Source organism: Melospiza melodia, chromosome 3 (genome assembly GCF_035770615.1).
Source record: "Melospiza melodia melodia isolate bMelMel2 chromosome 3, bMelMel2.pri, whole genome shotgun sequence".
NCBI classification, from domain to species: Eukaryota; Metazoa; Chordata; class Aves; order Passeriformes; family Passerellidae; genus Melospiza; species Melospiza melodia.
This window is the reverse complement of record NC_086196.1, coordinates 115,247,095-115,263,630: the sequence shown is the minus strand read 5'-3', so window position 1 is coordinate 115,263,630 and position 16,536 is coordinate 115,247,095. Positions and strand designations below refer to the sequence as shown.

At 40.9% G+C, this 16,536-nt stretch overlaps 1 protein-coding gene across 8 annotated transcripts in view; it reads left to right on the top strand.

The window, feature by feature from the left end:
• The window catches only part of USP34 (ubiquitin specific peptidase 34), a 114,476-nt gene that overhangs the window by 11,596 nt on the left and 86,344 nt on the right, over positions 1–16,536 (top strand). For all 8 annotated transcript variants that reach the window (XM_063152795.1, XM_063152794.1, XM_063152800.1 and 5 more), the window contains exons 2-5: positions 5,461–5,548; positions 8,846–9,266; positions 14,376–14,426; positions 14,547–14,696. In XM_063152795.1, the coding sequence (XP_063008865.1) occupies positions 5,461–5,548; positions 8,846–9,266; positions 14,376–14,426; positions 14,547–14,696 (710 nt within the window). The remainder of the gene's footprint in view (positions 1–5,460; positions 5,549–8,845; positions 9,267–14,375; positions 14,427–14,546; positions 14,697–16,536) is intronic.

Genomic DNA, 16,536 nt, shown 5'->3' with positions numbered 1-16,536 from the left:
TTGTGCTAGAGTTTGGGTTGCAGATCTCGTTGTTCCTGGCATTTGAACAAGTGTTTCTCATACCAAGGAATTAACTTTTTGTGTTTTCTATACCAAGGAATTAACTTTTTGTGTTTTCTAGTACGATCTGCACTTGTGTTTCTCTTTGATTATGTGTATCTAGTGAGTATTCTGGGATGCTTTTGTGTTAAAGAGACTGAGGTAGAAAGAAGACTTTATCCTCACTGAAAAGTTGTAGGAAGTTTGGCCAGTTGAACTTGAAGCCGACACTGTCCTGTTAAATACTTGTCAAGGATGGCTCCATAAAGGTTGGGAAGAGGTCTGGAGAATCAATTTAAGGCAGTCATGAATTCTGTATAATAAAAATAGGAATTCTAATAGATGAAAGTAGAAAGGGAATGGGAGATGCTGAACTCTGTGGCTATCATCTTACATGCTGTTGATCCTGAGCAAAAGAAACTCCCTAGTAGTCATTGAAAACACCTCAATGCATTGAAAAAATGTGCTGGGTGCATGGTACTCACACAAAATGTTATGCATTTTATATATATATATACACACGCACATATGGATTTCTTTCAAGATTAGTATTATTGCTCCTAATGCTGTTTTCTTTAGTGTACGGCTCATTTCCTCTGGTTATGCTGTATCAGTGACCAGTTTTTGATACGGATGTTCATTCTCTAATTGATCTCATCTTTCCCATGAAAAGTTGATATGGGATGAGGCTTGGGGAGGGAGCACAATCCATATGCAACTGGCCCTTGTCACAGTTTGGAATATGGAGAAATTAGAGTTACAAATCTAAAAAGTGTTGAATTATTTACTTTTGACTCTGTTATGTTGCTGAAAGTAGAGGAAGTATGCTTTTAAAAATGATTATTTTTGCTTGCCATTTGATTTTTGTGATTAGTGTGATAAGTGACCTTTGGATATAAGATATTCCCCACAAGTCCAGCATGATGGTTGTCCTTGAGGTCTGATTACAGTGTGTTCCTCTAGCTCCCAGGTTCTTGCTAGAAGTGCACTTAGCAGCTTAGCTTCCTTTGGCCACAGTTGTGTTTTGGAATTGTATTGCCTGGCTCTTTGCAGTTGGTTTGTATTTTTCTCATCTTCTGTCGTTTCCTTGGTTTAGTCAATTTATTTGTAGGGGTTTTTCTGAGGGAGGAGCTTGTGTTGTTTGTAGTACTGTAACACTTAGCAAATCACCCTTCAGTGAGAGATTAGGTAAATCAGCCACGTTTTCATTTAGAGCTGGCCAAGTAAAACAGGAGACTGGGGAAACAGCAAGGAAATTATCTTTTTTTTTATTTTTGATATGAAATGTTTTAAATTTTTACTTTGACCATGGTGTGTTTTGGCTTCTCATCAGCTATTTGAATAAACAATTGCACTTCAAGTCAGTCTGTTTTGGTTTCTTTTTTTAAGAATATCTGAAAACTTATACACTAGAAGATGTTAAGTTAGGTTAGTTCTGAGCTCAGCTTTTTGTTCTGTGGTTTTACTGTGATAAAAAGTTCTCTAAACCATCTTGTGACTCCTCAGTGAAATGAGCCCTTGCCAGTGTGTGGAAAGACCCCATTTCCTGCATTATATGGATAAAATATATTTAGCTGGAATTCATCTGCATCCTAGTTTTCCTTCTTTCTGCTGCTTAGTTCTGGGTGTTTAAAGCCTTCAATATTCTGGTTTTTGAGACTCTAATGGTGACCACATCTCTGCCCACAGATGAGCAATGTTGGGGTGAAGCTGCTCCAGGTGGGGCGGGGCAATTTTACAACTCTGGTTATTCCAAAGGTGTTTACTTCTCCCACCTTGACATTCCTCACACTTCCCAGCTTCCCCTGTTCCCAAGGTGGCAGCCTGAGGGTTCCATGGCTTCCAAAGCCACCAGGAATGTGGGCACATTTCAGCTGGGGTGGCCAGTTGGGTCTGTGCAGTTCCCAGGGTTCCTGCAGGAATGCTGAGGCTGTGGGAAATGCATGGCACAGATGTTGTGGTGTGGGCTTGAGCTGGGTGCTTGTGAAATGGGATCTGGTGCTGGGGGAAGGTGTCTGTGGGCATGGAATGGAAGAGGGAAAAGGAAGGACTCGAGGGTGGAAAGGTCTAAAAGGCTTCAACTGAGTAAAGTAAGAGTTGGTAGAACAAATTTAAGGAAGGAGAAGAAAGCTGAGCTCAGAGATGGGGAAGGAGAGCATCTCTGACATTGCTGCCTTGGGAGTGCCTGGAGGAAGAAACAGCCGCTGCAGATGTGAAGGAGCTGGGCCCGGGCCTGGGAGCTGAGCTGGGCCCGGGGATGGGAGCTGGGCATGGGAGCCGGAGCCGGGGCCAGAGATGGGAGCTGGGCATGGGAGCCCGGCTCGGGGATGGGAGCCCGGCCTGGGGATGGGAGTGCCCCTGCTGAGACAGAAACTCAGAGACCGTGGAGTGCCTGGCTGGACACTCTGGAGCACACCTCAGCAGTTCTTGTTCATGAGAGCACCCTGGCAGCTCTGAAAGGACCCAGGGATAACTCAGTGCATTCTGTGGGAATCTCTGTCCTGGGTGTGGAACCAGGGACAAGTCTTGGCTACCAGACCAATTTGCAGGATGGAGGCTTGGTGCAGTAGTTGTTTTTGGAAGAGTTTGACGTGATTGGTACTGCTGGATTTGAAACAGTGCAAGTGTGAGAAAGTGGGGAGGCAGCACATTGAGGAGTTCCTGAGGCATGGCAGAGAGCAAAGGACAGGCTTTATTCCTAAAGTCTGCTTTAACTACAGGCCCCTTCAAGGTAGAAGAGAACTGATTTAAAAGGAGAGGCGGACTTCATCATTTGGAAGGGAAATCGTGCAGCAAGGAAGTTCTTACAGAGCTGACAGAAATCAGAAAATGCCCAGGAATGACCATGAGTGCATTTATTCCTATTGCTTTTCCATCTATATTTCCTTAATTAAAAAAAAAAATAAAAAAAAAAAATCTGTGAAATGCTTCAGAACCAATTGCATCTGTACTTGGAGCTGCATGTGCCCCTAAACGGAGGTGTTGCAAACCAAGAGCATCCACAGAGCTGATACTCAGAGGAACTTAAAGGCCCAAGAGTGAAATTTGGTTGTGAGGACACAAATTAACTGAACAGGATAATTTCTGCTAAGGACAGAAGAGAACTGGAGCTGAAGTGCAGGAGAAGCCCTGGCACATGTGTCACTGCCACTGTTGGTGATGGCACAGACTTAAGATCTGCAGCCTCCTGTGGTTCCTGCTGCATGGAGCTCCTGCCTTTTCAGGCATAAACCAGGATTGTTTCTAGGCACAGACACCCAAAGGGAAATCACCTCTGTAGCCACTGTATTAATTACAGTGATTAATAAATAGCACCAGTAGAAGTTGGTCAGTGTGTGAGATGGAGAATGTATAAACAGGAAAATTACAGGTTCTCCAGCTTGTGCAAATACCTCCCTATTTTTGACATTAGTTTGGCATTAGGCTCAGTATTTCCATAACTTCTCTATTCTGTCTTCTTCACATGGCAATTGTAGCTTTTAAAGATCCAGTTTGCTTAACTTTCAGTTCTTTATAATCTCAAAGAGGGAAATTTAGGAGTGATTCAATCTATTGCAATGAAAAGGCTGCTCTGTGAGTTGGAGTTACTCCTGCTTGTTGGAGTGGGGTCATGTGGGGATGAGGGAAGTGTTAGAAATGTATGTGTGAGATCCTACAAGGTAAAATCATGTTTGTTGCTATGTAATTGTCAACATTTTTTTTCTGTTGAGTTTGAAGGAATTAATCTTACTAACAATGCTCACAGAATTGGGAAAGCAGAAGTTTTATGAAGGTTATGAAGGTTTGATGCTGGGCAGGGTTTTTTTGGTGCTTTTTTTTTTTTTTTTAGATACTATCTGTAGCTAAAGATCTGTCTTTTGTGGTAAGCTTGACCTAAATCGTGTGATGGAGTTCTTGGTTTCTTCAGTGCTGTGCTTTGTCTTTCAGAGAGTTAACTGTCCTGCTAATTTGTGGTGTTGAAAATAAAAGGTGATATTGAGTAATTCCCATCTTTTAGTCTGCTTCTCCACCTTGAGCTGTGCCCAGTGTTGTGTAGGATCTTCAGAGCCTTCTAGGAGTGAGACAGAAAAGTGGTTTTAAAGTTTGCTGGTATCCTGCTCAGAGGCTGCTTTTTGGATAGTTTTTATTTGTATATATGTATGGAAATGTGGATGTGTGTGCATACGTGATGTCCTTATTTCAAAGAAATCAGAAGTATTTATTCAGTGTGATTATTCTGTGAAGTGGTTTTCTTCTGAGCTTTGCTTTCTGATCCGTGCCCACAGACCTTCATTAGCTGCAGCTTTTGGGAACCTGCATGGATGGATCAGGCAGGACCTTGCAGGGCTGAGGCTGGGACAGGGATGCTGAGGAGCTCAGAGCTGTTGGAGAGCCTTTCCCACAAAGTTTGCTTGTGGAGGGGATTTGTGAGGGTGTGATACTGTGAAACGTGGAGATGAGAACTTAGGTGTGTTATAAATGCAAAGATCCACTTCAGAGGAATGCTGACCTTGATTTGTGTAGCAATTAGATAATTGGACAAATGTTTGGAGGCTCAGGACCAGGAGGAAGCAGGAATTGTGCACTGGGGACAGCAGTGTGGCCAGGAGGCAGAATGCAGTGCCCTGGGACATAACCAGGTGCTGCCTAAATGGAGTCTGGCCCCACTGATGTTGGCCTTACTGGAGTGCAGAAGCATTTTTGGAGGGAAGTGGGACATTTGATAATCCCTCAGTGAAGCATTTGGGGTTTGAACTCAGTACAGAACTGTTCTGGTTTCCTGTGTAACAAATGTGGTGAGCCTTTATAATTTTGCCAATTAGTGATTCATTATGGTTAAATGTCATGATAGATGTGTCTGTATTTGAAAGCAGTGATGATCAGCTCAGTCTGAAATAACCTTATATGTACACAGCACATTGTTCTTATCTTGGTAGTTCTGTTGTGGTTTGGCTTTTGTTTGTTTGTTGTTTTTCTCAGTCTTTATCTGATCAGGAGAAGGAAATGGAGGTCTCAGGGTCATCTCAAAATGCAGGCATTTAAAAATCTGGGGGGAAAAAAAGCCCAGCAAAACAAAAGACCAAACCTAAGGTGTCTGGTTAATGAGTAAAGTTGTTCAAAGTTCATACTTGAAAGTGCACATCAATCAGGAGTTCCCAGTAAAGCTTATGAGAATATTTGATAAAAATAGAATTACAAGAAGGGTCTGTTCTCACAAACCTTTGGAGCAGTGTTCAAGAACATTGTGCACTTTGAGTTTCCAAGTCACTTACATCTAAATCTTGTTAACCAAAACTACAAGTTTTTGTTTCAATAAAGTATTTACTTTCTGTGTTATCAAAGGTAGTTTCTAATAACAGAACAAGTGCGCGATGGTTTTTTTTTCTTCTAAAAAATGTGTTAATGTTTTTGTTTCTGTGTTTATGTTTTTGTTTTCTTTAGTATCAGACATTGAAGGTGGTGATGCTTTGCAGCTCAGAAAGGAACATGCCCTCAAGATATTTGCTTACATCAATTCGTGGACGCAAAGGTAATTTTGGATTGAGTTTGAGTGCTGAGGATGCTGACTCTCAACAGCAGCTTTCCCTTTTTAAAGTACAGTAGAGTGTTCAGAATTAGCAAATTATTAATGTGTAGCTAAGTGATACCTGGAGAATAAAGACTGTTTTACTACTTAGGAAATAACAAACTCGTTACCCAGCGCGTTTTGGGAAAAGCGTGTTTTGAATGCAGCTGGCATTCTGGATTCTGTAATAATTATGTAGAAAAACAAACTGCTCTATTGTGGTGACAAATAATGTGTCTTGCTGCTTTAACATGAAATTTTGGGACCCTCTACTGCAGAGGCAGGGGAGGGTAAGAAGAATTTAAGAAAAGGTGACTGAATGGAACCATCATGTTAAATTTTTCTGCATGTTCTAATATTCTGAGTCCAGGTGATGAAGGATTGCAGCCCATAGTTTAGTAGCTATGATACTGAAAAGGCTTTGCATGTTTTTATCTTAAATTACATTATTCCTTTTAATCTAGTATTTAAATTCCTCTTGCTTTGAGCCTGTTTCTTTAAAGTAATGATACCATTACATTATGATATAATGATAAATTATTTCACAGCTACTTATTTTTTTTCCAGCACAAGGAAATGTATGGATATTACCTTTTAGAAAGAACCTACAGTGAAGGTGTTTGGGATTCAGTGTTCAGCAGTAGTTTTAGGATCAAACTGAATCATCAGTAGTATTGGGAAAAGCATGGAGGATCAATTGGAAAATACTAGTTGGGTGTTTAGAAGACTCCAAAAGAAAAAAAATGGATTGTCACATTTTGGATACCTGTGAAATAGGAAACCTCCTCTTCCTCATTTTGCCCAACAATTACAAGCCAAGTTCATTTTCTTCCTCCATGTGCTTTTAGACACAGAGAAGGGATTTTTCAATCAAAATAAACAGCAGGCATGGGAACCAGACTCCTGACAATTCTTGACAGGTCCTAGATGCCAAGTTTGTCAGAGAACAATTGCAACCCAGTTTTCCAGGTCATCATCTGTTCAGAGTCTTGTTCTCTTCTACAGCTTGACAAATCCAACCTGAAGAAAAAACCAAAGATTGGATAATATTTAACTCTTTATTTTCTTCTGGTTTCCTTGTTGCCTTCCATATGTGATGGGTTCATACTGGAAGAGCCTGGAGAGCAGTCCTTGGGCTGGTTAAAGGAGTCTGACAAAGAGGCCACAGGAAGGAGTTTTGGTTGATATTTTAATTTCCTGTCCTGCCTCTGCTCTGCCAAATGGGCTTTTGAGAGTTCTGCTGGTTTTGGGTTTGAGGCCTTCCTTAAGAACTGCTTTTGCCTTTGTTGCCTGTGGTTTAAATCTGTGCTTTCCTTCAGAAGATCACTTGGGGACTGCTCCTGAAGAGCACCTTAGTCTTTGCATTTTACTTTTCTTCTGGAAATTGTTATGTTCAAAGAAGTAGCATCCTCAATTTTTGGTGGAAATCTTCTTCCACATTCCAACAGAGAAAGACTTGAGAGGTTTTGCACATACCTGTCTTGGAAAAGAGTTCTGCAGGATGTGAGATGTCTTCACCAGACTGTTTTCATTGTTATTGAGGATGATTTGTTGCTCTTTAGTGGGGCAGTAATTTGTAGGCATAAGTGATGGACTTTTGAACATCACTTTCCCCCAGGATAAATGCTTGAGGATACCCTGGGTTTTACCTGCAGTCCCTTGTTGTCATTTGTTAACATGAAAATACATTTCCAAGTAAATGCCAAGATGTTTTTCACATAGATGAAACTCCATTTACACAATATTAAGGGAATTTTTCTTCCCTGCGCAAATGGAACAAAGGGGTTTGGGTGCTTCAGTCACTGTATCTGTGCTGGAATTAGGGAATCCTGAATGTTACATTTTGGTCTAAGCCACTGAAAAAAATAAATATCTGTATTCAGAAAGGATGTGCTTTAAGAGCTGTAGCTCAGGGGCATGTTTGTGTTCCATCAAGAGAGGCAGCACCCTCTGCCTGTCATAGCTCTGGGTTCTCTTGATTTTTCTTTTCCCCCTAAAAATTATAACTTATTAACTTCAGTCTCTAAATTAAATGTTGTGTTTGCAGAAAAAAATTCATTGCTACTTACTGATGGTTTCTTGCCCTGTCTTTTGTCTCCTGATTTCTTTTCGAAGTGGTCCATGTGATTTTTGTATTTTAATATCTGAGGGCTCTGGTTGTGGAGTGGAGCCCATTGTTGTGTGTCTGACAGATCTCTGCTGCAAGGCAGCTCCCAGTTCATGTAGCAGTTACTTTGTGTAGTAGTTTGAGGAAGGGCAGAGTCCCTGTCCCAGAGTCTGTCACAGGCATGGAGCCTTCCTGTTGTTCCCCAGTGAGTAAGGCCAGTGCAGGGGTGGCTTTCTTGGCTGTGTTCTCCAGATTTAAATCCTTCTGCAGGAATATCTTCCACCTTTTGGTCAGAGTGAGGGAGGTGCTGCTTTGTGTGGAAGAAGCAGCTGTTCCCAGACAAGAGATTTGGGTACCTGCCTCAGGGGTTTATACACCCAGAATCTCTTTGGCATCCTCAATTAATCCTTACCCACAACTAGACTCACATTAGAGCTGTTGAACTTGATGGTTTAATTGATTTTTTTAATAATATTGTCAAAGGGATGTTTTCCCCTCTTGTTCTTTGCAGTGTACAGGGGGTCAGTAGATAAGCAGGGGAATAATCTCTGAGCCTGCCAAGTGAAGGAAGCACTGAAGATACTTGAGCTGCCTTTTCCTAGATGGATAAAGGATATCAGTGTATAGGGCATCACCATCCACATGCAGATAAAGGAAGTGAACTTGAATACTCCATTAAAAATAAAATTACTTTGCAGCCCTGTTGATTTGAAAATAACAATAAGGAGTTCTTACACAGCTGACAAGCATGTCAGGATGATTTATTGCAATGAAGAGCAGCAGAGAAAGCCTGATGAGGAAATGGAGTCAGAAACACACTGAAAAATGGGACTTCTTCAGTAGCACAGTGACCTTGCCCACAAGGCTTTTTTTCTATATTTTACTTGCTGTACCAGCTGCTCAGTGATAACAGGGACTTCATAGTTTGGGTAAGCATTTGGAAATAATGGGATGTTCTCAAGGCTTAAGGAGGGTTCTGTGACTCCCACTTGCTGCTGGGTAGAGTCTGTTTCATTTGGATTTCCTTCATTTTGCGATTCTGTCAAATACCTTGTTGTTTCAAATGTTTTAATGTGAAGAGTTCTCTTGGTGAAGTACCCAGCTGATTTTAACTGTAGGAATTTTTATTCATTTATCTTTTTCTTTCCTTACAGACAATGTTTGTGCTGTTTCAAGGAGTATAAACATCTGGAGATCTTTAACCAAGTGGTTTGTGCGCTGATTAATTTGGTGATTGCCCAAGTGCAAGCTCTGAGGGACCAGCTCTGTAAACATTGCACTATTCACATAGATCCAACATGGCCAGAGCAGAGCCACCATGCTGAGGAGCCCCTGAATGTAGAGAGAGAATCCCACCAAGAAGAAAATGGAGAAAGACAAAAACCTCTAGAGAACAAGTTTGATTCTGCAAGAACTTGTATCCTGGGCGAGGAGGATCCCACCAAGAGCACGGAGCCCTTCAGCTTGTGGAGCACTGATGAGAAGGAGAAGCTGCTGCTGTGTGTGGCAAAAATCTTCCAGATTCAGTTTCCTCTCTACACAGCTTATAAGCATAACACCCACCCCACAATAGAGGTATAGCTTCTCTTTGTGTCTGTCTTGGTGAAGGTTAATTGTTGTCATTAATGAGCAGATTGCTTTCACTCAGGATGGGCACATTCAGCTCTCCTTCAGTAGAGCCTTTCAGAGAATCTTTCTGAATATATACATACTCTTCCACTTCTTTAAATTGTGCTTAATTGTTATAGGTAGTATATTGCTAAGGCACATTCAGCTCTCCTGTTCACTTCAGCAGAGCTTTTCAGCTTTATATAAATATATAAATCCTCTTCCACCTTCTTTAAACTCTGCTTAATTGTTATAGGTAATATATTGATAGGAGCTGGCTGGAACTGTACACTGAATTATTGTGCTGTTTAAATAACAGGTAGGCCAAAAGGGGACTATAGCAATGCCTTTCTTCCAGAAGGTAACCCATGAATAGTTTAGTAATTTTTCTTTCCAATTTATGGTTCTAGAAGCAAAACTTCATAAACTAAACTTTGTGCAAGACCAAACTCGTTAGAACAACTGGTTAGTTGACTGGGATAGCTGAGATCAACACAGATTGCTTTGTTCCAGGGTGCTGATTTTTCTCTCTGATATTTGTTATGGCTGCCATTCACATTTTCCTTGATTTTCCTCTTAAAAAATTAATTCCAAAATCCTGCCATGTTTAATTCACAACTGCTGAAATAAATATGATGGTGTTAGCATTTCCTAGTGGAAACAACACGTTTTTGGAATGGTTGGCTTTTGATCCAGCCTGTGGTAGTCTAACAACAAGTAAAGAGTTATTTTACAATATTTATATGCAAATTAGATGTACATTTCACTGTATAGGAAAAGCTTTTATCCAACAAACTTCTGAGAAAGTCAGAGTGGAGAATTAAAGTGCAGCTCACCCACTCCTTTTATTTTATATTTAGAGAGTTGTGGGAGCTCAGTGGAACCCTGAGGGTTGAAATTTGCTTTATAAACTTAAGTCCAAGATGAGAAGATGCTGAGTCAGATAGAATGGTGTGAGTTAGGGTGGTTACAACACCTGATCAGTTCTGATGGAATGGATCAGGCAAGAAATGGAATTAAAACCCCCTACACAGCAGGTTTTTAGGTGGGCTGCATTTTGGTTCTTGTTCCTCTCCAAACCATATGGGTATGAGTTAACAGAGGGAGTTTCAAGTGTATCTGTACAGATATAAAGTGAATTGATTTATCTCCTGCACTCCTGTGGGACATGTACCAGGACTGGCTTCAGAGGAATGTGGGATGAACAATTCTGGAGCAGCTTTTCTGTGGACTATCACACGTCCTTCTCTTAAATTACTATTTCATGTATTCTTTCCTTCTCTTTGAATTTCACTTCCCAACGATCAAAAGGAGCTCTCAGGTGCCTGATGGGATTTCTTTTCCCTTGCTGTGCAGCCTGGGAGTGATTTAGACCAGATCTGTTGTACTTGCTGCCCTGTGATGATGCCCATCACCCCAGACATACCAGTGGATATATAATACATGTATCATCTCTTATACATCACTTGAATTATCAAATACATTCATTAGCTAGCCTAAAAACACAACTTAAGGGGAAGCTGGGAAGAAAACCACTGAGGTACAGACAGGTAAGGGATTTTTTTTTTCCTTTCTGCTAGAATTTTTGTGTTTCCAGGTCTGGATTGTGGAGGTGTGCCAGCCTGCCATATTTGTATGCCTTTTTTTAGTGGGAGAGAGTTTTAAATTTTGCTTTTAAAAGGTCCCAGCATCAATAATTTTTCTTACAAACTGATATTTTCTGTATCTGGGAGGCACTAGGATTCTGTTATTCTGCTGTTTTAATGGCAAAACTTTCTGCTCCCATGAGTGACTCACTGAAGTCTAGAATTTAATTTTGGATTTCAGTCTAGAGCACATCTTAGCTGAACTGAGACAAGTTATTAGTCCCAGTAATAAGAGCACTTCTTGCTTTAAATCAGGCTTGGTTTCAGTCCTCAAGAGATCTTAAAATAAAAAATCTCTGCTATGAGTGCATTAGCTATACTTGTAAGTTAAACAGATCCTGAACAGCCGAAATTTGCAAAAAATGTATTGGTAGAAGCTGGTGTAGCTCTCCCTCTCCCACCATTTCCTTTGCCCTGGAAAAAGGGAAGTTTGCTGATCCAGAACAGACTCCAGTCTGCACTCTGAGTGACTTCAGAAATTCCTTGTTTTAGATCCTTGAGGTGAACTTACACAATTTCATGGAGTTATTGAACATAACTCCATTGGATTTATGTTCATCCATTAAGGGTTTGCTGTGCCTAGGCTGCCTCTTAGGTGCCATTTAGGAATTCCCTGTGTGAGGCTTTCCCACAGTAACAATTAGTGGTCAGTATTTCCCTTGTCCTTTGTTCCAAGACACCTCCAGGGGCTTTGTTCTTCAGTTCTTGAATTCTGATCCCTTCTGAGCTGCTGTCAAAGCCTTTGGACACTGGGCTGTCTGCTGGAGAAGGAAACATTCATGTGGGAGCAGGAGGTTTCCCTTCCTCAGGAGTTAATGAAACTGGATGAAAATGAACAGCAAAGCCAGATTTGTTGGGAGTCAGAAAGGTGTCTCTACCTGTAGGATCATGCAGATCTTGCCTTAAATGATGTGGGCTAAGAATTGTTTTTGTCCCTTACAACATCTCTAAAGTGGCAGTGAAGACCACAACAGCCTGCTTGGTGTCCAGAGGAGCCATCTACACACCTTGCTTGAAATTCAATATTTTTGGTGCCCAGAGGGATATACATGTCTATTTTTCATCCTAAACAAAATTAACTCAAAGTTTTTTTAAAAATATGGTTGGTTTTTTGAGGCATGTTCATACTTTGAAATGCATTTTTTTTCTTTATGGGATATTTTTATCCCTTGCATACTGGGTGATTTGTAACTGTATTCTTTACATAGTTAGTGCAGCCAGTGAAATGGGCACTACCTGGAATGGGCACTTCAGAGGAAGGGGAAAAATAATTTATAAAAGGAAGCTCTCAAAATCCTGCCGAGAAGGAAGCAGCAATGTGAAGTGCACTCCTGAACTTTGCACTGTCTCAGAATGAACAAAGAATCTGAAGAGGGAGTTCCCTGACCATTTACCAGACCTTGACAGGATGAAATGAAAGAGGAAACAGAATCAGTTGTTGAGGTGCCTCTAGCTGCAGTCCCCAGCTCTTTGGGGTCTCCTGCTCTCTGCCTCTCCTTCTCAAGTCAATATTTTCTTGGCAGATGTGTTGCTTTCTGCCAGGGTTGTGTCCAGTCAGAGCTCAGCCAGTGCATTTTGTGATGGAATGTTTGGAAGGCACCTTAAAGCTCATCCCATCCCATCCCCTGCCTGGGGACACCTTCACTGTCCCAGGGTGCTCCCAGCCCATCCAGCCTGGGCACTGCCAGGCATCCAGGGGCACCCCCAGCTCCTCTGGGCACCCTGGGAAGGATTTCTCCCTGATGCCAAATTCAGCCCTGCCGTCTGGCACTTTGGAGCCATTCCCCTGTTCCTTTTGCTGTGTGCCTTTGGGACAGCACTATCCCTGCCTGCCTTTCTCAAAGCCCCTCTCCAGCTTTTCTCCAGGTAAAGGTCCTGGAAATCTGCTCTGGCTTCTCCTGAACTCATGGTGAGTTTTAATGCCATATGAGGAATTCTCTAATTTCCTCCTACAATTGAAAAGAGTAAAAGGAGGAGAGTAAGGAACTCTCAGACTATTGTGTTTCCCATCTGCAGAGCAGAATTCACATTTCCAGCCTCAGTCTCTCAGAGCAGCCTTTCCCAAGCTTTGCAGGACTCGTGCAGCAGCCTCTGTGAGTTTGGGATTTCTGCATTCTAAGAACTGCAGTTCACTTGACAACAAATCTCTTGTTTTTTCAAGAGAACTAATGAAATTTCTCACACCCTTTCTGCAGTTTTCATGAGCAGAGCACTGAACACCTTTTCTTGCTGCCTAAAAACATACCACCTACTGCCTTCAAAGCTGATTTAAAAATAACTGGTGGAGTATCACGAGTTCAGGCATGACTTAGAGTTCAGCAGAAGAAAAAAAGAAAAGAAATGCTTAGCTATAATATGAGCATATTGAATAATTCAAAATGTTTGTATCACACTTAATCCATCCAAAATTGCTTGCCTCCAGCATCCTCTGGTACAGTTCTAGGATTACTCCTACACAGCTATTTAAAATATATTCAGGAAATTTCATTTAAAAACTTAACTTTGTGTTAAACTTGCATTTGATTTGTGACTGTCAATACTGGGTGTTTGCCATGGAGGGATGAGAAGAGCAATGTGTGGTTTTACCTACAAGTATCCATGGCAGTGTTGGGTTTTACAGCCACTTTTTATACCTCCAGTGCCCTTTTGCCCCCAGCAAGTGCATGGAACCCACAATATGTTACAGCCCTAATAAAGAAATGTCCCACTCTGTACTGCCCAACAGGACATTAAAAAGAAAAGCTATTTTCCTAAACCATTTTAAGTTTAGTGCTTCTAGAAAATAGATTTCTTGTTGCAGCAAGTAGCTAACAGAGTTGATAGGGTGATAGAATTCCTTCCCCTTCTTCACTTCACTTCACTCACTCCTGTAAAAGTCTGACATTTATTTTGTATGAGGTGTTTTGTTATATATAAAAATGTAGTAGTTGAAATGGCAATGAATATTTAGACATTTTAACCCTTTCAGTCATTACATGTGGGATTGTAGGATGTCCTGCAGTTCATGTAAATTCAGATGTTTGCATATATGTCTCATCTTTATTAGAAATTGCATTCCAAAGTGCCTGGATTGGTTCTGTTCTGTGTTTCTCAGGCTGGTGTGACAGACTGTGCCCTTGCCCATATTCCTGTTGAAAAAAATGGGTGATCTGAGCAGGGGTGGGATTGAAGAATAATCTGTTCATCCAGATGCTGCTGAAATGTTCTCTTAAGTATATCTGTGTATTTATATATATTAAAAGAGGTAAGAAGTTTGGAAAAGTCTGGTTTGCAGTGGAAAAGTGGAGCAAAGCTTGAGCTTCTGTCTTGCTCTGAATGAGAATTTGGGTTTTTATTGTTGACTGTGATACCTGCTAAATGGCAGTTGGTTTTTTGGTCTATAAATGTGTTTTTATTGCTTGAGTTAATTTTAATTTTTTTCTTTAAACAGGATATTTCTGCTCAAGAAAGCAATATATTAGGGGCGTTCTGTGATATGAACGTAAGTTGTGCACTTTTAATCCTAGAAATTTCACCCTGTTCTGTGGATTTGTGTTGTTGAGTTTGCTGTGTGTCTGAGCGATGTGGTGCTGATGCTGTGCTGGGTTTTGCCCCTTGGCAGGATGTGGAGGTGCCCCTGCACCTGCTGCGTTACGTGTGCCTGTTCTGTGGCAAGAACGGGCTGGCCCTGATGAAGGATTGCTTCGAGTACGGCAGCCCCGAGACGCTGCCCTTCCTCATCGCGCACGCCTTCATCACTGTCGTGTCCAACGTGAGTATCCCCCTCCTCTGCTTCAGCACCACCAACCAAAGCAGTCTGAAAGCTGCAAGCACTCCCTGCAACCAGAGAGGGGTACAAAGCTGTACATTTTCCATGTTTGCTCGTGCACTGAGTGTTTCATTATCCAAACCCTCTGCATCTCCTGGCAGCACGCAAGGAGTTTGCAGCTTGTACCTAGATGGGAAGATTGCAACAGCCCCCAAAGAATGTTGTCAGAGGCCATTTCTGTCCCTGAAATTGTGCCATGAGAGTGGTTTTAGTTTCTTCAGGGTATTTTAACTTCTTAGCTATTCCCTCTGAGGCACAGAGGAAAAGCCTGTGGATTTTTTTTCTCTTCAGTTTCCTGTGATTTTATACCATTATACGCATTTGCAGCATAGAGGTAATCATCTTTTTTCCCCACTTAGTTTTAGAATTCATATCCTCCATCATGTCTGCATTTTGAAATCACAGGGATTTTTGATTGGCAGAATTATGAATTGATTTTAGTGGAGATTTGAAGGAAATTGGTGCTAAAAATAAAACCCAGTCCCTGAAGAAGGACATATGAAGACTTAGTGTAATGTCAGGATAGAAGTTGTGACCTATCTTGTGGATGGGCAAAAAGAAAACCAGAAGTTTGCCATTTTTGCATTTTTATTTTTTGTGAGAAGGGGCAAAGCTACTTCAGTAATGAGTGGCAGCTCCCTATCACAGCAGCATGTTTTCAAACCAGCATTCTGCCTTTCTTCATTGTTCTGTTTAGAAGTCTTCCTTTTTCTCGACATAAATAGTTTCTTTTCTTCTTAGTGATGTGCCCTGTTCCAAAATACTTCTCAGCAAAGTTTCTCCTTTCAGATATTTACTTAGCCACTTTGCATTTCTCTTTGGTTTAGTAGGTAACTTGTTAAGCTGGCTCTTGCAGCAATTTTAGATGAGTTCTATGGCTGAACCTGGCAGATAAAATGAAATTCATCCCAAACCATAACTAAAAGTCCTGTTTCTTCAGCCTCTTCCAGCATTGCAGCTTTTCCCATTCAACAGGCATCTTTATTTTGAACTCTGTCTGGCTTTGCTGAAAAATCTGTGTGAGCTGAGGAAAACTGTTTTAAAAAAATTGCATTTAGATTTTATTTTTATGTCAGTTCACTACAGAAAATATAAGAAAATGTTCTGTGTGTAAGTTGCTTTATTCATCCACCTGCTGCATTTTGGTATCACTCAGTGTACTTGGGAGCACTGCTGCCTTTCAAATGCAATGCATTCATTGTAACCAAATGAGACAGCTAATTTTTTGGACAAAATACATTTTATCTTGCCAATATTAAAAAAAGATATTTCTCCACCTCTGTAATGATGCATGAAGTTAGGATTTTGATGTAATGTTTCTCTTTCCCTGTTTTTTTATATCATTTCACTGTATAATTCATAGAACTTAGGTAAATATTAATAATTGCAGAGATGTTGCTGATTGTGAACCAATGCACCAAACTCCACTTAAACCAAAAGAATCATTCACAAAACTGAACAGGATAGTGGTGGTCTCAGCAAGGACTCTGCTAATCTGTCTTGGTTTTATCCCAACACATTTGATTTAATGCAATATAGATATTTATTCCAGTAATAGCTCTGCAGTGTCAATGTTACCTTGTTCCAGTGTGTAAAGCCAGCCCACAGTGTGTAGTAACCCTTAAATACAATTTCACAGCTGTAGGAACTCTTGAGAATGGCAGTTAAGTGGCCATTCTTAAAGATTCCTTGAAATCTCCATGCTGGAATTGTTTTTCAAGTCTGTAAGATGGAGTTCTTCAGCCACTACCTTCTAGAAATTAATTACCTCTGGTAAAGAGCA